Source organism: Octopus sinensis, unplaced genomic scaffold, assembly GCF_006345805.1.
Source record: "Octopus sinensis unplaced genomic scaffold, ASM634580v1 Contig17665, whole genome shotgun sequence".
NCBI classification, from domain to species: Eukaryota; Metazoa; Mollusca; class Cephalopoda; order Octopoda; family Octopodidae; genus Octopus; species Octopus sinensis.
In genome coordinates, this window is record NW_021835217.1 from 6,985 (window position 1) to 30,474 (window position 23,490).

Consider the following 23,490-nt stretch of genomic DNA (forward strand, 5'->3'; position numbering starts at 1 on the left):
GTAAAAGCCTTTGAATGATTACTGAAAGAGCTAATATATTTTTAATTAGTTGAGGGGTTATGGTATAGGAAATATGAATCATTATATAAGTTAAGGGTAGGCAAAAACATACCTTTAGTTCCTATAAGTAATTTCTACCAATCTATAAAATTTGACCTTTAACTGTCTTATATTTCATTTCCACTAAATATATCTATTTCCATGCCTTTAAACTTTATTCCCCAGTCATCTATTGCACTACATTTCTCCACTCTTGGTTTTCTGCCCTTTTCTTTCTTTCTCCTCCTTCTCTTTCTCTAAATTGCATTTGACGTTAAATCTATTAATGGTTTTTAAAAAAAATAACTTGCCAGCATTCCCTTCATCATATACACAGTCATCACATTCCCTTCATCATATACACAGTCATCACATTCCCTTCATCATATACGCAGTCATCACATTCCCTTCATCATATACGCAGTCATCACATTCCCTTCATCATATACGCAGTCATCACATTCCCTTCATCATATACGCAGTCATCACATTCCCTTCATCATATACGCAGTCATCACATTCCCTTCATCATATACGCAGTCATCACATTCCCTTCATCATATACCAGTCATCACATTCCCTTCATCATATACGCAGTCATCACATTCCCTTCATCATATACGCAGTCATCACATTCCCTTCATCATATACGCAGTCATCACATTCCCTTTCATATACGCAGTCATCACATTCCCTTCATCATATACGCAGTCATCACATTCCTTCATCATATACGCAGTCATCACCTCCCTTCATCATATACGCAGTCATCACATTCCCTTCATCATATACGCAGTCATCACATTCCCTTCATCATATACGCAGTCATCACATTCCCTTCATCATATACGCATCATCACATTCCCATCATCATATACGCAGTCATCACATTCCCTTCATCATATACGCAGTCATCACATTCCCTTCATCATATACGCAGTCATCACATTCCCTTCATCATATACGCAGTCATCACATTCCCTTCATCATATACGCAGTCATCACATTCCCTTCATCATATACGCAGTCATCACATTCCCTTCATCATATACGCAGTCATCACATTCCCTTCATCATATACGCAGTCATCACATTCCCTTCATCATATACGCAGTCATCACATTCCCTTCATCATATACGCAGTCATCACATTCCCTTCATCATATACGCAGTCATCACATTCCCTTCATCATATACGCAGTCATCACATTCCCTTCATCATATACGCAGTCATCACATTCCCTTCATCATATACGCAGTCATCACATTCGGTTAAAATGGCTTTCACATACACACATCCCTATATCCATCCCATAAATAATGCAGTTTTTCAATTGCATGAACTAAAAGTCAGAGGTGGGGTGGGATAAACTACCTGCATCAACTTGCTATAAAAGCAATTAGTAATTCTATCTTGTATTTATTCTTAGTGTAAGTTTTGAAGAGTGCAGTTCAATTTTAAGTTATATTTTCAAAGCTATAATGGCAGTGACAAAGGAGCATATTCAGTATATTTTACTTTCTGAGTTCAATAAGGGCAACGGCGCAACGGAAAGTGTGAGGAATATTAATGCAGTATATGGGGATCGGACATTAAGCGTAAGTCAGTGTCAACGGTGGTTCCAGAAATTCTGAGCTGGAAACTACAGCCCAGAAGACAAGCCTCATCCTGGAAGATCGGTAGAGCTTGATTAGGACATCCTGCAAACCCTAGTGAAACAAAATCCCATTATAATTGTTGAAGAACTAGCAGAGAAGCTGCTTGGATTTGGTCATTCATTGACACTTGTGTGCCATCAGAAAAGTCAGCAAATGGGGTCAATGGGTTCCTCACAAACTTTCTGAGTCTAATCACATGCAGAGAGTGAATGTGTTCTCTTCTTTGCTGTCACATCTCACAAATTAACCTTTCTTGGACCGAATAGTGACTGGTGACAAGAAATATGTTCTCTATAAAAATGTCAAGTGCCAAAGACAGTGGGTAGGGAAAGGAGAAATACTGGCACCCCAGGCTAAAGAAGGTCTTCACCCATGGACGGTGTTATCTGTTTGGTGAGATATGAAAGGTTTAATCCATTTCGAACTTTTAAATCCAAACCAAACAATAACAAAGGAGGTCTGCAGCAGCACTAGAAGAAAAATTACCATCTTTGGTTTCAAGACGAAAGCTGTTCTTCCATCAGGATGATGCTTGGCTATGTACAGCGAGGATGATATTCCAAAGGTTGGAGCAGTTTGAATGGGAAATGATGCCCCACCCACCATATTCACCGAATATTGAACCCATCTGATTATCATTTATTCTGCAGTTGTTAAAATCATTTGGATGGAAAAAACATGAATTCTGTAGATGAGGTCAGAAGAGTACTGAAGGAGTATTTTTTGTCACAGACAAAGTGAATTTTGGAAGATGGGCCTTGTAAGTCAACCAGATAAATGGAAAAGCATTGTAGAAAATGAAGGAGAGTGTATTTCAAATTAAAAATGAACTTTATCTTAATTTTGAAAAATAAAAGAAGTAAAAAATAACTGCATTATTCATGGGATGACCCAATGTGTGTGTGTGTGTGTGTTGTGTGTGTGTGTGTAAGCATTCATTTGTAGATGGTACCACAAAAGTGAAAATGAAAATCATTATGTTCTATCTATTTGTTCAGTAATTTCTACAAAGAAATTTTAGTTTAATATTTTTCACCTCACATAACTGACCTATACATACATACACAAATACACAAACATACATAAATACATACATAAAAAATACATGAACAAAAGCAATTTGTAAAAATATTTTTAAAAGATATGTATTTGTGTGTGTTTGAATGTTCGATTTGCTTGTGGGCATGAAAAACAATGAATGTGTGTGTGTGTGTGCAACTGTGTGTTTCACTGTTCAGCAGAAAAAGAAGATTCAAGAAATAAAAACTTTTTACTGAAATTGCTGAACAAAGAGGTAAAACAGAATGATTTCCACTTTCATTTTTGCAATACCATTTCCAAAAGAATGCCTGTATATGTATGTGTATATATACATACATATATATTAGGGTTGGGTAAGGAGACAACAATGATGTGGCTAAAGTGTATGTGTGTGTGTGTATGAAGTTCATGTGTGTGTATATCTTATTTCTGTATTGCACACAAGGGGCTAAACACAGGGGACAAACAAAGACATTAAGTCGATTACATCGACTCCAGTGCATAACTGGTACTTAATTTATTGACCCCGAAAGGATGAAAAGCAAAGTCGACCTTGGCGAAATTTGAACTCAGAACGTAATGGCAGACGAAATACCGCTAAGCATTTTGCCCGGTGTGCTAACATTTCTGCCAGCTCGCCACCTTATTTTGTGTGTATATCTGTAAGGGCGCTTGTGTGTATGTGTGTGAGGATATCTTGGGGGATGTATGTGGGTTAAGCTGGATTGAGATGTCAGGTGGAATAGGGGTGACAAAGGAGGTTAGTGTTGGGAGATGTGGACCTGTGACGATATACATGTTGCTGTATGTCTGGGGAAGGGAGTGTATGGTGTGCATGTGTGTAGGTTTATGTTTATACTGTAGGGTCATAATGGTGTGTGGTGTGGGTGATGAGTATAATGGTGTAGAGAAGGTGTGTGGTAAGTAGAGGAGGAAGAGTGGGAGGTGTGTGTGTGTGTAAATGAGGCTTTAGATGGAAAGAGGTGGAGAATTGAGACCACGAGGGACTGAGAAATGAGGAGAGAAGAAAATAAATTTCTTCTCATCAGAAGCATGAGTCCGGGTGTCCTCTGTGGAAGGCAAATCTGAACACAGATGCTCAGGGTCGAGTGGAAGTGGCATGAGACCGGGGTGTCATTGCTGAGTCAGATGTCCTAGAGATGTTCAGTAAACTGGTCAGCTAAGCACCAGCCAGTTTGACCAATGTACAGGGAATGACAGAGAGAGCAGAGGATGGAGTAGATTAAATTACTGGGGTTGCAGGTGACTGAATCAGTGGTGGGTGCCAGTGAGGATAGGGGCAGGTATGGCAGTATGTACGAGAGCAAAGGAAGGAGCCAGGTTGGGTGCCAGGAGTGGGCAATGGGCTATTGACCAGAAGGCCATGTAAGTTATGGGTGCATTTGAAGGAGTAGAGGGGTGAGTTGAGGAAGATGTGGGAGATGGAATGGGTCAGGTTGGAGTTGGCAAAAATCACACAAAGTAGTGCATTGAAGGGGTGATGGGTGAGGGGGCAAGGAAAGGGTGGGGTGGGTGAAGGGAAAGAGAGAGAGAGAGAGAGATAAGCAATGCACAGTCAACAGATTGAGCAAGCAAGTTTGGATAAGATGGTCAGGGGTCTCCTTGTTGGGTGAAGTGGTCAGCCATGAGTTAGGATTGCGTCTGAAGGTCATGGTTGTCACTACAGAGCTGGCAGAGATGGAGAAACTGAGAGTAAGGATGGAGTATTTGGTGTGAGTAGAGTGGGAAGCGGAGAAGAAATTGAGGTAAGAATTTGAGTCTTGGAGTTTATAGAGGCTGAAGGTGGTGAGAGAGGAGTGGTGGGGGTAAAGGAAATGTGAAGTAAGTTGACAGAAGTGTTGGAAATGGAGCAGGAGATGCTGAGGGCAGGATGAAAGAGAGGAAGGAGTCGAGATGTTCGCAGGAGAGTAAGGTCCTGCTGATGCGGTCGTATCAGTATAATGACTGTAGAAACATTGCCAGATAAGACTGGAGCCTGGTGCAGCCTTCTGGCTCCCCAGATCCCCGGTCGAACCGTCCAACCCATGCTAGCATGGAGAACGGACGTTAAATGATGATGATGATGATGATGATAGCTCAGGAGTGGGACCAGTGAACTGAGAGAATGTTTGATGAACAGATTTTTCTCATGTCGGGGCCTATTCTCATTCCCATGGCAACTCCTAAGACCTGATGGTAAGATTTTCATGCAAACAAGACGCAATATAAATCAACCAGAGGAGGGTAAAGGTGTCAGGTTGAAGATCAGATCAAGGGAGTATTTCAATGTGAGGAGGCCTTCATTGTGAGCAATAACAGTGCATAAGGATTTTATGTCAAGGGTGAATAGGAGTCTGGAAGGGCTGGGAGGAAAAGGGGAAAGAATTTAACGAAGAGCATGATTGGTGTTGTGAATGTGTGATGGGAGGGAAGCGAATGTGTGAGGTGGGTGCGAGGACAAGATTGAGGTGTTTTAAGATGAGTACATTGGGGCAACTGCAGGCAGAAACAATGAGGTGACCAGGGTTGTGTGTGTGTGTGTGTACTCATTTAGACATCACATGATGGTTGTAAATCATCATACAAGCTTGGTCATTTGTTTTCAGTCTTCCATGAAAACCATGTCTATGGGAAATTTTACCTTCCCTGGAAACAGGTAAGGGTTGGCAACAGGAAGGGCACCCAGTCGTAGAAAATCTACCACCACAAATTCTGCCTGACCCATGCAATCAAGGAAATGTAGATGTTAATATAACAGTGATGTGTATGTTTGTGTGCATGCATGTGCAACTGTATATATATAGATATGTGTGTTTAAACAAAATATAAATTTTTTGTCAATCTGAAGTTAATCCTGACAAAACAATTTTCTTTTCCAGAACCAAAGGTTAGATGGTCCTGGCCTTGATTCTGATGATGAATTTGGTGAATTTGGTGGATTTCAGGTAGTTGGTTAAGCTGTTATTTATTCTTGTTGCTTATTTTCCTTCCTTCATTCTCATAATTATCTTTTAAAGTTGATAACTTACCTATCACTGTAATACAAACTCTTCTTATAGAATATATAAAGGTGTGAATCAATTAGTTCTTTACCCTATTAACTTTTTCTTTCATTTGCAACATTCAATATATTCAGGACTCTTGTAGGTCTACACCTGCTTCTTATTTTGAATTCATTTCTGATTGAATTTGATTAGAAATTTGACCCCAAGAGATAAGTGCGTTGAGACGGACACTTTCTAGCTATTGTTTCAAGCAACATGACAGGGTCACAGAATCATACAATATCTTGAGTGTTTGGAACACAGAACCCAGAATGGCTACATTATTTACATTCCAACATTGTGTCCTCTTTTTAACTTTTATTTATATATCCTCATATTGGTTGCTTATGTTGTCCCTTTCAGGAGCCAAACCTGTTCGTCACACCTTATGTAAAAGTAGAGACATTGCTTTATTGGGGCAAGTTGTTCATCCCTGAGATTGAACACTGGTCAGCTGAACCTGTAGGTAGGAGGTCTCACACCAGTGAGAAGAGTCAGTGAGAGAAAGGCCCCAAAATGATGTGCTTTCTCTCCCAATGACCCTTGAAACCTACTTCCTATTTGGTATGTGGAGTTTTCAGCTGACTGCACTTACACAAGCAAGCTGTCTCCATGTCTCAGCACCAAGGTACTGCAGTATCCCTAATATCTGCAAATTGTCATTCTTACCTGTAAACACAACAGGCTTTTGCCCTCAGGAACCAATGCTACTTAATTTTATTGACAGTAATTTAGCATTTATGTGAAGGTATGTGGCTTGGTGGTTAGGGTGTTGGACTCATCATCATAAGATTGTGCTTTCAGTTCCTAGACTGGACAATGTATTTTCTTTAGCAAAACACTTCTTTTCGTGTTGCTCCAGTCCACTCAGCTGCAAATGACTTCCAACAACAGCTGGTAAGTTAATCTTGCAACAGACTGGTGTCCCATCCAGGGGCAGGTGAATTTGTGGTCTCAGTCTCTTATGCACTATGGGAACCTGGTTTAAACTCCACTCTTGTGCATGTTAGGACCCAGGACAGACCCTAAAACCTCTAGTATTTCCAAACTCCTTTGATTGGAAACTGTTTTTGATGAAATATATTAATAAGAAAACTAAGATGATTGAGATTGTAGTCGACAGTCTTTGTTCAGTTGAATCCTGAGTTTCTGCAGATGAAACTGTTAAGAACTGCAGTGTTTGAAAGGTTGAGTTTATGAAGGTCTGGAAGCTGAAGAACTTCATCATCATCATTTAACCCATATATGGCTATAAAAAAATGAAGTCTTGACATTTCACTGTATTTAGATTAAACATTATGGTAAGCTTTCACAACCTGGAAGAGAAGGGCAGGATGCCACTGTTAGCTACGGGTGTCGACTCCCTACTGAACATTTTGTATGCTCAGTCACATGCTTCCCGGTGAGTTCATGTCTAAACAAGCAGGAGCAGGTTTTGCATTGCAAAAACACAACCAGGGTTATACAGGGGTTAATGTCCGTCTGAATAGTCAAAATCAATTGAAGGAGTTATAGGCTGTAATCAGTGTTGGTTGGTTTGTAGCTGTCAAGTAACTAGTCGACTGATTGATGACTAAAAAATCGGCTAAATATACAGAATTGTAAATGATTGGTCTTAAACAAATACTGACAAAATTTCAAGTCATTGGCACAGGTGTGGCTGTTTGGAAAGTCCCACAGCAAGTGTCTACCAAAAAGCCTTGCTAGTGGATTTCATAGGTAAAAACTGAACGAAGCCCATCGTGTGTGTGTTTGTGTTTCTCCATGACCACCACTTGACAACCAGTGTTTACATCCCTGTAATGGAGCAGTTCAGCGAAAGAGGAGACGATAGAATAAGTATGAAGGTTAAAAAAAAAAGTCCTGGGGTCGATTCATTCAATTAAAATTCTTCGAGGTAATGCCCCAGCATAGCCACAGTCTAATGATTGAAACAAGCAAAAGATAAAAGATGAAAAAGAAAATGAATTGTTATAAACAAATGTTGTTGATAATCCTCTTGAGCTTGATTCTTTCAAAATAATGTGAATGAATAAACATGACATTTGACAGCCTAATCTAAATGCTAAAGGATTTAAGAGATTACCTTAGTGACAAACTGACTCACTAGAACAGGGGTGGGGAAACTTTTTGGTGTGGTGGGCAAAAATTTCCAAAGGAAAAAGTCTGCGGGCAGATCACAAGTTCTAACTCTTATATGTGTAAATCTTGTATATATCTATGTATAATTTGAGACTCATTAATAAAGATAAGTTTAACACATTAAATTAATGCATAACATCTTCATTAACGCCACCACTGAATTTAGAAAGTTTATGTTACTTTTGAGGTATTCTATATTTTCAGCTAGAGTGTAGTTGGGCCTCAAGGGGGTGGTACAAACCTAGCAATATATGTTTTATAGTGAAAACAAAATTTCCATTCAAATGGCAATTACCAGGTGATTTCTGTTTGAGTCTAAATGTTTTAAGTCGTAGTGGGAACGCGACCTAATGTCACAAATAGGCATACAAATATTGTATAAATTTTATAATTGAAAAATTTGCTACATTTTGTCCATACAAGTATAGCAGCCTGCAGGCGCAATAAAATGGGCTGATTGGTGCAATTGTGCCTACAGGTGGGGATCTCCCCAACCCTGCAGTAGAACTTGCTTGCTGAGTACCATGTGTACTAAATGGTTCTGTGCTGAGAAAAGAGACATGTTTATACTATGTGGGAATGTTTGAGTAGAGGTGTGCTGAGCGATTGGTTCTTGAAGGTGTTGGTGATTGGCTGATAAATTGATCTGAGAAGTTGTTTTCTATTGTTTAATCTGATGTGAATTTCAATGAAGCTGACCAATAATCAAAAGTATTCCAATCCTGATTATTTTGTCTTTATATATGCACTCTATGCAGTTCTATACACCCATACTGTGTGTATATATAGAGCTCTGTCTAATGTGTCCTTTTTTTTCATACTAACACAGCAGGGTGTGAATTGAGGAATGTTTGTCTGCTATTTCTAGCAAGTCAAGCTTGCTACAAAGGTTTCCCTCGTTGGCTCCTCATCTTTTTAGTGATATTCTCTTTAAGAAAGTATTGCATTCATTTTATTCCGGGGAAAAAAAAAGAAGTACATTTGTTCCTAAATGCTTGATTAGTTTCTGTGAAAAGCTTTTGGTTACAAATGTATGTGAAAGATCGGTTCCTAAAGGACTTTGTGGGGTCATTTGTTGTCTTGGAAAGGCTGTGTATTTCATTAATTTAGATTTAACTCTAAGGCAGTAAGCTGGCAAAATTGTTAGCAATAACCAGGCAAAATGCTTCGCAGCATTTCGTCTGTCTTTACATTCTGAGTTCAAATGACACCAGGATCGACTTTGTTTTTCGTCCTTTTGGGGTCGATAAAATAAGTACCAGTTGAGTACTGGAGTCAATGTAATCAACCTAGTCTCTCCCTCAAAATTGCTGGCTTTGTGCCAAGATATGAAACCAATTTAAATTTAACTCAATCAATACATACTACTACATTCCTATTTTAACTGATTGATTTCTCTTTTTGTATGAAATAACCCCTTTTATCTGGTTTCAGATCAAAGCAAAGAAATTTCCAGGTGTTGGTTATTGTTTAATGTTGTTAGGGCTTAGCATCAGTGTCATCATTTAACACTAACTGGCCCCGTGCTGTCAAAACTGACGGCTAAATGTAGTAGTTTATATATAAATAAGGTACATAATAATCACACATACAAACATTCACACACTTCCCTTGTACATGCACACATACTCACTCACAGTTGAAATGCTGTTTGATTCTTTTTTTCAGCATTGAACGTTCACCATTCCATTTTCATTGCACACACACAAACATTCACATACCTCCCTTTTACATACACACACATATACTCACACAGATGAAACACTGATTTTTTTCACCCCTTCCTTTCTCATTCATATATTATGATTGAGAAAAACAGAAAATATGATGTGCTCTTTGCTACTTCCTTTCTCTCATTGCTATTACTTTCTTTCACTCTCTCTCACTCAGGGCTATTACTCTCACTACTTTTCCTTCACTGAATTACTATTTTCTCTCTTCACTTATACTACTCTTTCTCCTACTCCTACTCTGTGATTTTGGACAAATACACACACACACACACACACACACACACACACGCATAAAAACACTACGCTCATTATTATATTAGGGGATTATAGTGTTAGTGTTCAATATTACAGTGTTGTTACTTATGAGTAGAGTGTTGATATGATAACTTTAACATTGTTCTGATTCCATTGTGTTTCAGGCAGCTGAACCAGTTCCACCTCATGAGCCCCAAGGTATAGCTGCTGGACCAAACGCTGGGAATTTACCTTGGATGATGTTTCCTCCAGGTAGTTACTATACAAACATTATTCTGCATCTGTCTAACTCTCTCCATAACCACCTTTCCACCCCCCTCTCTCTTTCTCTCTCCCTCCTCTCTCTCTTCCACTCTCCCCTCTCTCTCTCTCTCACATGGTAGTTAATTGTTTTGCAGATTGTTAAACAAAGAATATTTAACCCTTTTGTTACCATATTTCTGTTGAGATGCTTCTATGTTTCTTTCAATTACTTTAAATATAACAAAGAATTTAGTAAAATGACTTCGTTATCATTCAGTTAGTGTTAGGAGCATAAATTGTGACTAAGTTTTGATGGAAGATTTTGAGGCAGAACTTTTGAAAACAAGACATTTGTACTACAGAGCCAGGGGCAGTTTCAGCCAGGTTGGTATCCAAATGGTTAAACAAAAGTCTATCAATATGTCAGACACCATTAATTCTTTACATGTTAATGTAAAGCTAATTAAAATTGGAAGCGGTTTGTAGGAATGTAACAGCATTTACTTTGAGGCCATGTCTAAAATATATGTATGAACATATAGGCAATGGATCAAATCCTTCCACAAACCTTGAGAAGCAACTGGAAATTTCTAAAGTCATTTTATGCTTCACCACTATTGTCTGAGAATGCCAAAAGTTTCCAACAATTTCATTTTCCTAGTTCTATAAATCTGAAATGTACTTATATAAGAAATCAATGTTGGCATTAGGAAGGGCATCCAGCCATAGAAACCATGCCAAATCAGATTGGAACTAGGTGCAGCTCCTCAGCTTACCAATTTTCTGTTAAACTGTCCGACCCATGCCAGCATGGAGAACGGATGTTAAATGATGATGATTATGATGAATCTAGTGTAATTATAATCATTACATAATACTATGGCAGGTTTTTCAATATTTTTATCAATTTCTTTTAAAAGTTTAAACTCATTTTTCTCCCAACTGTAAATTGTTTGAACAAATCTCAGAAAATGCTTGCTAATTTTTCAGTTGTGGAGTAAAGTGGAATGTGTTTTCCAACAAAAGTCAAAGCAAATTGTAATTTTCTTTACTAAGGAATGCAATCCATTGATATTTGAACCAAAAAGGGTCTCCAGTGGTACTGCTCAACCTGCTAAATATAGCTGTCGAATTTCCCTTAAATCAGTGTTTCTCAACCATTCTTTATCTATGGACCCCTTTGATTACTATTTTACTCTGGTGGACTCACATAACCATCCTCTTTTGTTATTCAAACATTAAACTATGAAGGTTGAACTGTGTAAAACATTTCAGAAAGAAACGAAGCTGTTTCTTGCCATAAACACATCTCAATAGCAACATTTTTTCATTTACCCATAAAATGTTGCTGTGGATCCTCAATTTTCTATTTGGCTTGCATGGACCACAAAAAATCTTATAGAGACCCCACCACGTGCCATATGGACCCTGGATGAGAACCACTGCCTTTAATCACACCCTACTGTGTTTTTTTAAAATATATATCTATGACTACTTTGGGTGAGAGGTATTAGATACATAATGCCTAAATAAAGATGGGATTTGTTGGTCATTATCTGAACATTTTTTATCATAGGTCTGTTCTATGGAGATATCTTGGAGCTCAACAACAACAACCCATTCATTGCTGGAAGATTTGAAATTATGATTGCTGCAATAACTTGTCTCACATTCTCAATCGTCTTATCTCGCTCAGTAATAATGTTTTAATTTCCATTTTAGATTTACAGCAAAGACCAGCCCATTCTCAGCCTGACCTTCTGTGTGCCCAGAACACATTTCCCAGGCATCTTGATTCACCACCATCTGTCCATGACCGAATGGCACCAGATAGTGTTGTGACTGGAGCAGCCGTCGTCAGTCAGTTTGATGCCAATCTCTTGCCAGACATTGGACAGGTCAGTTTAGCCAAAGAATTTACATAACTTGTATCTGTTATATTTTTTCAGTCATTGGACTGTGGCCAAGCTGGAGCACTGCCTTGAAGAATTTTAGTTGAACAAATTGACCCCAGTACTCTCTATTTTTTTTTTCAAGTACAGTACTTATTCTTTTGGTTTCTTGCCAAACTGCTAAGTTATGGAGACACAAACAAACCAACACTGGTTGTCTATTGGTGGGGGTGACAGACACAAAGAAATACACACACATACAACAGGCTTCTTTCAGTTTCCATCTACCAAATTCATTCAGGGCTTTGATTGACCTGGGACTACAGTAGAAAACACTTGCCCAAAGTGCCTCGCAATGAGACTGAACCTGAAACCCTGTGGTTGAGAAGCAAATTTCTTACCACACAGCCTTCTTGAGACTAATTTTCATGTTGTAAGTTTTCCTTTTTCTCTCTATTTTCTCACCTTTTAAAACAAATCATTTACAACTGGGTGTAAGCAATTGAAACAGCATTAAATCAAAATAGCCAGCTGTGTATCATACTTAGAATATATACACTGTTGACAGGCAAGATGCTGTGGATTTTCTCTGAGAGAAAATCTCTTCATAGACATACCATGTTAAAAAACAATATATATTAAACTGAATTGAACATTTTCCCAGCAGTGACATGTGAGAATAAGTTTCAGTCTTGCTTTAGCCTTGTCAGTGAAGTGTATTTACAAGTCACATGCCTAAACAATTTTTTTTTCCTTGTGATATACACATTCACTGATTTTGGGGAAAGCCTGCTGCGCTGAATAAAAAATCTTAGATGAACGTTATTTGCTAGTAACTATTACAGAAGGAGCCTTAATTTTGATTTACTTCTGGCTTGGGGCTGATCTTGTTTTCCCCTTTTATTTTAAAATTAAAATCTAAAACTTAAAAAAAAAAAAAATTTTTTTTTGTATAGTTATTGTTTGATTTTCAAATTTTACTAAATTTTCTTTTTGCAGAATTTGAATCATGGAATGCAACCAAATATGATGAATGGCATGTTTAATGCTCCTCCCTCTGTAGCCGATCACCAGGCGAGACGTTGTGATCTCAGCAATAGTGTTGCTGGGGTAGACCTTGTCAGCCCGGCAGGCCCAAGCTGGAGGCGTCCGTCATATGGCCATGAAGGTCTCTCCATGGCTGATGTACCAGACCTCAACCAGCCAGCCAGCTGGCGCCATGGAAATGCATCAGCATCCCCTCGCTGTCCGAGCTTCGATGAGGTCTTGAATGGGCCACAACACTATGTTCCTGACCAACGGATGCAGCAACCTCTGCCCCAACCTCCACACCCTCCCGCACCTCTGCCGCAACAGGAACAACAACAACAGCAGCAGCATCACCAATCTTTACCACCCCACCATCATCCACACCACCAACGCGCACACCCACCATCACAACAACAACAGCAACAGCAACAGCAGCAGCAGCCACCACCATCTGTAATTGAAGATCTCGGTGGTGCTACTGGTGGTTTGCCTGTTGTTCCGAAGCAGGAGAGGCGGCGTGATCATTCGGATGGACAAAGAGACAGTTACTTATTGGTAATTAACAGAAATTGCATAAAATCCATCGTGTGTGTGTGTGTGTGTGTAAGTATGTTAAATTACCAATCATCTTGATCCTTTAGATTCAACAGCCTGTTGTTGATATTCTTTACTCCATCCTATAAATTCTGGATTCTGAAGTCTCCCTCATTCACAGTTTCCATCCACACACATAATATGGCTTGTTTGATGCCAGGGCCACCTGACTGGCTCCCGTGCTGGTGGCACGTAAAAAGTACCCACTACACTCTCGGAGTGGTTGGTATTAGGAAGGGCATCCGGCCGTAGAAACTCTGCCAGATCAAGATTGGAGCCTGGTGCAGCCTCCCAGCTTGCCAGTCCTCAGTCAAACTGTCCAACCCATGCCAGCATGGAAAATGGACATTAAGCAGTGACAACTGCCATTCACAACCAAGTATAACCCCAGGGTACCAATGATTATAGAATTTTTTCCCTTTGAATATATGAGGAATAAGAGATTCTTTACTTGAAAAAGAGGTGAGGGTTAGCAATGGGAAGAGCATCTGGCTGTATATTTCAATGATATATGTATTCATCTAATTGAGTGGTTCCCAAACTTTTTCAGGCTGCCACCCCCTTGACACCCAGCGCCCCCACCCCAACTTACCACCACAAACATAGACCTCTTTCTGAAGCAAATTCAAAACAACTGTTTTTCACAAATAAGACTTAACCTAATGAACCTATTATTTAGTTATTTTTACATGAATCTCTACCCTATTATTACACCACTTTCTACATGAATTGCTATCCCATTATTGCCCCACTTTTTTTCAACACCCTCTTGGAACTTTCCACCACCCCCAGGGCAGCAATACCACCCATTTTGGGAACCAGTCCATGGTAGCATAAAAAACCAAGCATGAAAATGAATGAATGAATGAAAATAAAAATATATATAGATGTGTGTGTGTCACGTTATTGACCAGATTATCAGATGTCATTATACATCACTGGTCACAATGCACTTTACACTGTTTTAGTTTTCAAATGATGCCACCCCACTGGCTAGCAAGCAAGTCAACGTTTCCCCTGATTGGAAGGCTAACCTATCACAGGGTTACCCATTTACAGATTAGTGGACTGGAGCAACATGAAATGAAGTGTTTTGCTCAAGAACATGATATGCAGCTGGTCTGAGAACCAAAACCATGATCTCATGATTGTGAGTGCATCACCCTACCCACTAGGCCACACACACAAAATGATTACAGCTGCTGCCACAGATACCATTCATAAACCAATATACCAACTTTAGAAAAACCATTTTCCTTTATTTTTGCAGAAACAATTGGATGAACTACGCAGCAGAAATATAGAGCTTACCTCAAGGGTGGACAGCTTGCAAGTTCAGCTTTCTGAGCAGAAATCCAAATATGAGTCTTTACAAGTAAGTGTCGCTGTTTCTAAGAGAACTGTGAAATGCAATTCTTATGGAAAATATTGAAGATAGCATGGACAGACAAAGTATCTAGTGAAGAAGTGGTGATCCAGGATGTGGTAAATAGGAGACTGTTTAGTGAGATAAAGGGCCAAGCGACTGAGATTTCTTGGTCATGTGATGAGGAAAGGGGGCCTGACTGAAAGATTGGAAGGAAAAGAAGCAGAGAAAGGAGAAGGATGTTATTGAGCTTAAGGAACTGGTTGGAAGAAAAAGGCATTAACCCTTTCATTACCAAACCAGCTCTAGCTCTGAGTAGAAATGTCTTGTTTTCATAAGTTTTGAATTAAAATCTTCCATCAAACCTTAATCTCAATTTATGTTCCTAACACTAGCTTAATGATAACCAAGTTATTTTACTAAACTCTTTGTTATATTTAAAGTAATTGAAAGAAACACAGAGCATCTCAACAGAAATACGGTAACGAAAGGGTTAAACATCAGGAAGTGGAATTGTTATAGAAAACAAAGAACAGAGAATTGCAGTAGGACATGATCACCTATGTCCTAAATTCTAGACATGGTACCTAAAGAAAGAAAGAATCACTATTTTACATTTGAGTCCAGTTCCAAGTTCAAGACATTTTTGTAGGAATTACTTTGGTGTGTGTTAGTGAGTCATACCTTCCCATTCTGTTCAGTCCTCTGGGCCACTTCTCTTAAATTTACCTTCCGATAACTTGAGGGTTTGCCCTGACATATCTTCATCACCATCCTTCCACTTTTCCAACTGGGGTAACCATGTATCTTCTCTACAGTAAGGTGCCTGTTCCTGACCCCTCTATCATACTTTAACCTGATGAGACAAGAGGTAGACGATAAGGACAAACAGAGAAGAGTGTTGTGGGGTTCCACAAACTGTATCTCTACTTTAGCAGGGAAAACAGCTTTACAACACTTGTTGTGCAGCTTAATTAATGATTGTATGGTCTCTCAACCTGTTAGAAATAGCACCTATATTCCCCTTCAGTTACAATCCCATCATCTGGTTAAATCTGATTATTGCTATTTCAATTTCAGGCGAAACATGCATCTGATTTAGAAGCCATTCGACAAGCTGGGCATGATGCTTTGGCTGTAGTTGTTGAAGAATATAAGGTCAGTTCCTTTCATTTACCTCTTTCAGAGCTTCCTCTTTTTTTTTTTTTTATCTTTGGTCCATATACCATTATATATACGAGCAGAAAAAACGCCCTCTGGGCGGTTTTCTGCTGGCATATGTTTTGCACATATTGATATTATATATACATGTTAGATGTGACACATAAATTATAGAGTAAATTGACAATATGCTCATGAATTGAACAAAGACTCTGTTATAGTTTATTCTGTAATCAGTAAAATAATCCATGATACATTTTAAAAAGACAATAATGAAAATAGGGAAAGTGTTTAGACTGTCAAGGGAAAATGTTTATGAATCTTCACTTGAGTGAATTTGAAAATAGATTCTCTGCTGGGAATTAATGAATTCCATTTACCAATATGAAGAGTTGAGTTTTGCTATTCTCTTGTTTCATTATATTCACTTACAGACGTCCTAAGTGTTTCTAGTGTCCCTTTCCTAGCAATTAAAAATAAACTTAAATACATTTCAATTAAAAGAGAATAACGAATGTCTCACATCACTGTAAAATTTTTTTGCAGACACAACTGTCAGTAAATGGACCCCTTTTCATTTCTCTCAGTTAATATTTTTATATTCTCTTTTCTTGATGCTTTTCATAATGCAGGGTTTATGTCCTGCAACTTAGATCGATAGTAACAGGCTTGAAGAATCAGTAATGGAGATGCTATTATTGACTAAATCACTGCAAGGTGGTACCCCATCATGACTGCAGTCTAACACAATTTGAAAACCTTATTCTATAGATAGGGATTGTTGTTTTTTGCTTTATGTAATACAGTTAAAAATAATTAACTCACTTTTTTTTTTCACTTTATTACATTATTTATGAGCACAAAGAAAAAAACTATTTGTTTAAATATGGAATTCAAACAAAAGTGAATCTTGTAATATTAAGCATTATAATTTATTTAATATACAAATAAACTTTATAGTTTAAAATTTTTTTTAATAACCGAGAGGCGGAGGGATAAACTGGACATTGTCCCACATTTCTTCAATCATATTATAGATATATTTCTTATTTTTACATTTTAAAGAAATTGTTAAGATCATCATCATTTTAACATTTACTTTTCCATGCTTGAATGGGTTGGACGGGTTTTCTATGGTCAGAGTTGCCAAATCTTACCTCTTACAAAGTAAGGTAATATTTCCTCATAGCAAGACAGAAAATTGGAAGTAAAGGACACCACTTTCATCACAATTGTTTACAACTATCTTGCAATGTCAAGGAAAGGTGACAGTAATACATACACACACACACGATGGGCTTCTTTCAGTTTCTATCTACCTAATCCACTCACAAGGCTTTGGTTGTCCCAGAGCTATAGCTGAAGACACTTGCCCAAGGTGCCATGCAGTGGGACTGAACTGAAGACCATGTGGTTGAGAAACAAACTCCTTAACCACATAGCCATCTAGAAACAATTTTAATTATTGTGGACGTTTTCAAGACTTCCATGATTTTATGATCAGATGAACAGCATCCAGTAATGTGAATGTCTTTTTTATGGTTAATATCAAATCAAGAATCTGCTTCCTAACCAAGTTATCGCATTATAATGATTTCCAAATTCTTACAAGACCTTGTTACTTTATTGAATTATTGATGCTACATTTGATGGGGGAAAAGCAAACAGTTCGTTTCCCAGTTTCATTCGTTTGAGTTATTGAAATTGCTCGGGGAGCAATGCAGTTGACCACAAACAATATAGATTTACTCTTTCAAGTCATCTCTCCGTCAAATTCTCTCAGTAGTAAATACTCAGTCTTGCTGTATTTGTAGGTCAATAAAAGTACTTTCCTATGGAAGCATCTGGATTTTTTGAATTACCAGATCATCATCGTTCAACGTCTGCTTTCCATGCTGGCATGGGTTGGACAGATTGACTGAGGGCTGGTGAGCACCAGTCTCCAATCCAATCTGACAAAGTTTCTACAGCTGGATGCCCTTCCTAACGCCAACCACTCCATGAGTGTAATGGGTGCCTGTTACATGCCACTGGCATGAGGGTTAGTTAGGCAGTACTGGCATCAGCCATGCTCAAATGGTGCTTTTTACATGCCACTTGCACAGGAGCCAGTCTGGCGGCACTGGCAACAACCATGCTTGAATGGTGCTTTTTTATGTGCCACTGGCACGGGAGCCAGTCAACGGCCCTGGCAACGATCACGCTGAAATGGTGCTTTTAATGTTCCACTGGCACAGGTGCCAATCAGGCAGGACTCATCAGCCACGACAGCAATTTCACTTGCCTCAACAGGTCTTCTTAAATGGGCAGATACTTAGTAATTTTCTTTTGTTACTTCTTATCATAGTAGAGGCTCCTGTAATTGTAATTCTCTGGAAGGATCTGTACTATAGTTGAGTTTCATCTGCATTGTAGACACCCAGTGGTTGCCATTAAGAAGGGCATCCAGCTGTAGAAACCACACCAAAACAGACACTGGAGTTCTATGTGGTCCTTTGGTTTGTCAGCTCCTGTCAAACCATCCAACCCATGCCAGCATGAAAAACAGATATTAAATGATGATGATTAGAGCTGTGGGTCTGTAGAATTTCAGGTAATACCATAGTAGTCCAGTTATTAATAATGGCTTATAAAAAGAATAAAAGACAATAGCAGACAAGGGGACACTAAAAGGGTTAAAGGAGGATAGTAAGTATTTGAACATACGGTGTGGTCAAAAAAACAAAAAACAAAAAGCAGATGTAAAAATTAATCAGATATGTATACCACAAATGAAGTTCTTATTGAAATTATATTTTTGTATTTTTAAAGAATCGTTTATGTTGGTATTTTGTTTGTTGTTGAAGAGTCTGTGTCGCACAGCTGTGTTGCAGCAACAAGAAGTAGCCGAATCACACTTGAAAGAGAAGTTAAAAAGTGAAGCTGATCAATACACTCAAATGTTGCAGGAACAGGTGAGTTCTGTCTACCGATGCACATTGCTCTACACCACCAAATAATTGGGGTGGGGGTAATTGATGGAGCAGTAAAAGGAAATGTCAAAAATCAAACTTTTATTTAAAAACTGGGTGTTTTTTTCATGCTGAATGGAGTTGTATTGTAGCTCTACCTTCCATCAAAATTAAATGCTTTAATCTTACCAGTGAGAAAAATATGTTTATATCTGGGTGTTAGGAAGGGCATCCAGCCATAGAAACCATGCCTCAACAGACAGCTGGACTCTGGGCAGCTCCCTGCTAGCCAGCTCCATATCAAACTGTCCAACCCGTGCCAGCATGGAAAGCAGACATTAAACAATGATGATGATGATGATGGTGTGTGTGTGAGAGAGAGAGAACACAGATATAGGAATATGTAATTATGTCTTTATGAATATGTAAATACTTGTAAAGAATTATGTAAATATGATTTATCATATAAATAGAAAAATAGGACTTATGGTGGATTTGGTAGACAGAAGCAGAAAGAAGCTGATCGTGTGTCTGTGTTTACCATTGTCTAGACATTGTGTGATGGTGTACATGAGCATCACTGTCATACAAGCGAGGTTATTTCCACTTTTACCTGGAAAAAATGTTTAGCTTTGAAAATATTATGTTTGGAAACAGGTGAGGGTCGGCAAAAGGAAAGGGCATCCAACTGTAGAAAATCTGCCTCAACCAATTCCATCTGACCCATGCCAGCATGGGAAAGGGGACATTAAATAATGGTGGTGGTGATAGACAGTGTGCTACTGAGCAGATCCTATCTCCCAAATTTCACTTAAAAGGCATTGTTCAACATGAGACTACGGTAAAAGACATAAGCCTTTGCTCATAATTTATTCAGTTAAAAATCCAGGATGATGTGATTGTGGAACCACTTTGTAAACCTCACGGCCATGTCTGCACTTGAAAAGTTTAGGGTTTCTCTTCTTAGTTGCAGAACAATTTTGCATTTGAACTAAGTGACATAACAAGCAAATGATTTTCGTGTCTTCCAGCATGAACAGCTGTTTGATGTTCTCAAGAAAGAAAAAGAAGAAAATGAACACAGAATCAAAACTGCCCTCGAAGACCAGAAATCTGTGCAGCGGGTAAGTTTTGAGGGGGGAGTTACTTGAGTTTCCCCAAATGAAAAGATTATGGTTTTGATCCTAGCTACCATCATCAACATTACCACATCATCATCATTTAACACACCCACTTTTCCATGCTTGCATGAGGCAAATGGGATTTGTTGAGACAAATTTTTTTTCTTCTGCTGGATGCCCTTCCTGTTGCCAACCCTTGCCGTTTCCAAGTAAGATAATATTTCCCTATAGCTAGACATGTTCTCACAGAATATTTGAAATGAAGGACACTGTTTGTATGACAATGACAAGAAAGCAGTAACAATCACACACACACACACACACACACATAATGGGCTTCTTTCAGTTTCCATTTACCAAAGCCACTCAAAAAGCTTTGGTCAGACCAGCCCTACAGCAGAAAACACTTGCCCAAGGTGCCACACCACCACCTCATTATTTCTTAGTCCTGCTATCTTTGTCATAACCATAATCCTTGTTGACAGCATCATCATGACCATGATCAATATTCTGGGCCTGAATTATGTCAGCACTTTCACTTTGCTTTTATAACGCCCCCCCCCCTCCCACAACTTTTTTTTCTGTCTTTCTTTCATTCCATTCGTCCTCTACTGACAAAGTTTTACTTCTTTTTTTGTCCAGGATGAATTTGAAAAGTATTTCCACCAGGAACAAAACCGTTATCAGGAATCCTTACAGAAAGTCATGTCTGTAAGTCTAATTATCACGTGTTCCTTTTGCTGAAAATCTTTCAGTTGTACAGTTCTCTATTTAAGAGATGAGGAATTATGTATTTACATTTGACATATATTTGTCGTCAACTTGTTTGTTGTTAACACGTTTCAGCTGATATACCCTTTAGCTCAGAAACTTTGGGGTTAGTAGCACTCTTAACCACTACTCCATATGCCTGTGGGTAATTCCAAGTTCGCTTCCAGGCAAAGATTCCAAGTTCGATTCCAGGCAGTGCCCTGAATAATAATAATAATAATAACATCAAAAAATACCTTAGGAATGAAAACCCAGGTTCGAAATTTTCCCCCAAGACACCTAATGAAGGCTGGAGGGTATATTAGCTGAAACGTGTTAACAACAAACAAGATGAGGACAAATATCTGTCAAATGTAAATAATGTAAATAATCTTTCAGTTGTTTCCACCTTTCTCACTGTTGGACTAAGAACTCTTCATTTTGCTGTTATTTGTCTTTCAAATATGCAAGGTCATTGTAATAAGCAAAAACTGTTCAAGTAAGGGTCTGTATAATTTTGTACAAAAGCATATCTGCTACAAACATGCAATGTCTACAAACCACTGAAAGAAAATATAAACTAAACATATTACTTTTGTTGTTTATCCACAGATCAGCTTTGATCAGTCAAACCATAATCAATGTTAGGTGTTGGTTATAGATTAAAATTACAAGTCACTACACAAATTTTATCTTATTTTCTTTATTTTTGCTAATTTTTGAAAATTTATTTATTTTAATGATTTACACTTTGTGAAAAAAAGACCCCAAAAATAATTTGCTTTGTTTTTTTTTGTCATAGGAAGAACAAACTCTGCATCAAAGAGCTCTTGATGAAGCACTTCACCAACAACAGCTGGAATCCCAGAAGAAATTTAAAGAAGAAATGGTAAGTTTTATATATTTTTTTGAAGTCTGAATTCCATTTCTTGCAGTGGAAGCAGAAGGGATGTAAAAATTGGTTTCGTATACTCTTAAAAAAGAAATATTACTTAAGCCCTTGGGAAGATGCATGGCTCAGTGGTTAGAGCGTTGAGCTCACAATCATGAGGTAGTGAGTTTGGTTCCCAGACTGGGCTGTGTGTTACGTTCTTGAGCAAGACACTCTATTTCATGTTGCTCTAGTTTGCTGAACTGTAGAAATGAGTTGCAATGTCACTGGTGCCAAACTTTATTGGCCCCTTTGCCTTTCCTTTGGATAACATTGGTGGCATGGAAAGTTGCATTGGCAACTACTGGTCTTTCATAAACAAACTTGCCTGGACTTGTACCTCAGAAGGTAACTTTCTAGGTGCAATCTCATAGTCATTCACAACCAAAGGGCTCTTTACTCAAACCCTTGGCCCCCTATAGAGCAGAGGCCATCAATGGTTTTCTTCCATTGTTCTTAAATCTGGGCTGTTCTCTTGGTGATCAGAAGAGGAGTTAGCATTGCAGTTTCCTTTGAGGTTTTGCTGCAGCATGTCCCTGAAGAAAAGCTTTTTTCTCCCAGCTCTTATTGGTTTTGAACTGTCAACAGTGCTTCTCTAACTTGTCTTTTTTCTAGACAAAGGGGATGACTCCATGCAAACCCATTTCCACTTCTGAGAAGAAGTGGTCCATATTAGTCTGGCCCCTGTCCAACATAAGAGGGGCCCTTACGGGAGGTTGCACTCCATTGACATAGCTCTTAGTCACTGAAGAATGCAAACCACCACATCACAACAAGGACTAGACCTTGTGCTGGAAGGAAGAACCATTATTCAAATGTAAAATATTTTTAGGCAGCAAGCTGGTGGAATTGTTATTGTGCTGGACAAAATGCTTAGCAGTATTTCATCTGTCTTTACATTCTCGGTTCAAATTCCACCAAGGTCAACTTCCATCCTTCAGAGTCAATAAAATAAGCACCAATTGAACATTGGGTCATTGTAATCGATGTAATTACTCCTGGATATGAGAATAAAAACTGCACCTCTCTGCCAGGCCATGTTGAACCAGTGTGGCAGAATAGGCTCACCAAACCAGTATGATCTCAAGCTCAAACTTGCAACCTCCACATCAGACCGCAGTTGGTGGACAGAACATGTTCAATCCAATCCAAAATGATTTTACTCATATATATATACAATGTAGAAAACAAATGCAGCACCATAATATCCTATTACTTCTTAGGCTTCACTAGTGACAAATACACTGTAGAGATTTGCAGTTGTATGTATGTGTTTATATGTCCATGCATACATATATGTATATCATCATTATTTTACATATGCTTTCCAAACTAACATTGGCTGGACAAGTCATCATGGTCCGGGTCAGTACTTATTTGAAGTTAGTGTCCTTGTAGATGGGTTGAAGTCATACATTTCATTTTTGACTTGGTTTCAACAGCTGGATGATCTTCCTAACTCCAACCACTTTACAGTGTGTCCTGAATATATTTTGTTATGAGAGAGGTTGTTATGTAGACAAGACTAAAGGCTCCTCT

The 23,490-nt window shown here is 38.5% G+C and overlaps 1 protein-coding gene across 1 annotated transcript; it reads left to right on the forward strand.

The window, feature by feature from the left end:
* Nucleotides 1–5,547: 5,547 nt before the first annotated feature.
* On the forward strand, nt 5,548–21,909 carry LOC115231165 (PAX-interacting protein 1; the record flags this gene model as incomplete). Its single annotated transcript, XM_029801244.2, has 10 exons — nt 5,548–5,684; nt 10,078–10,165; nt 11,879–12,054; nt 13,048–13,632; nt 14,942–15,046; nt 16,118–16,195; nt 19,045–19,152; nt 20,181–20,273; nt 20,913–20,981; nt 21,823–21,909. Coding segments are annotated over exons 2-10 (1,317 nt in total), but the record flags the coding sequence as incomplete, so codon positions are not given.
* Nucleotides 21,910–23,490: the final 1,581 nt, after the last annotated feature.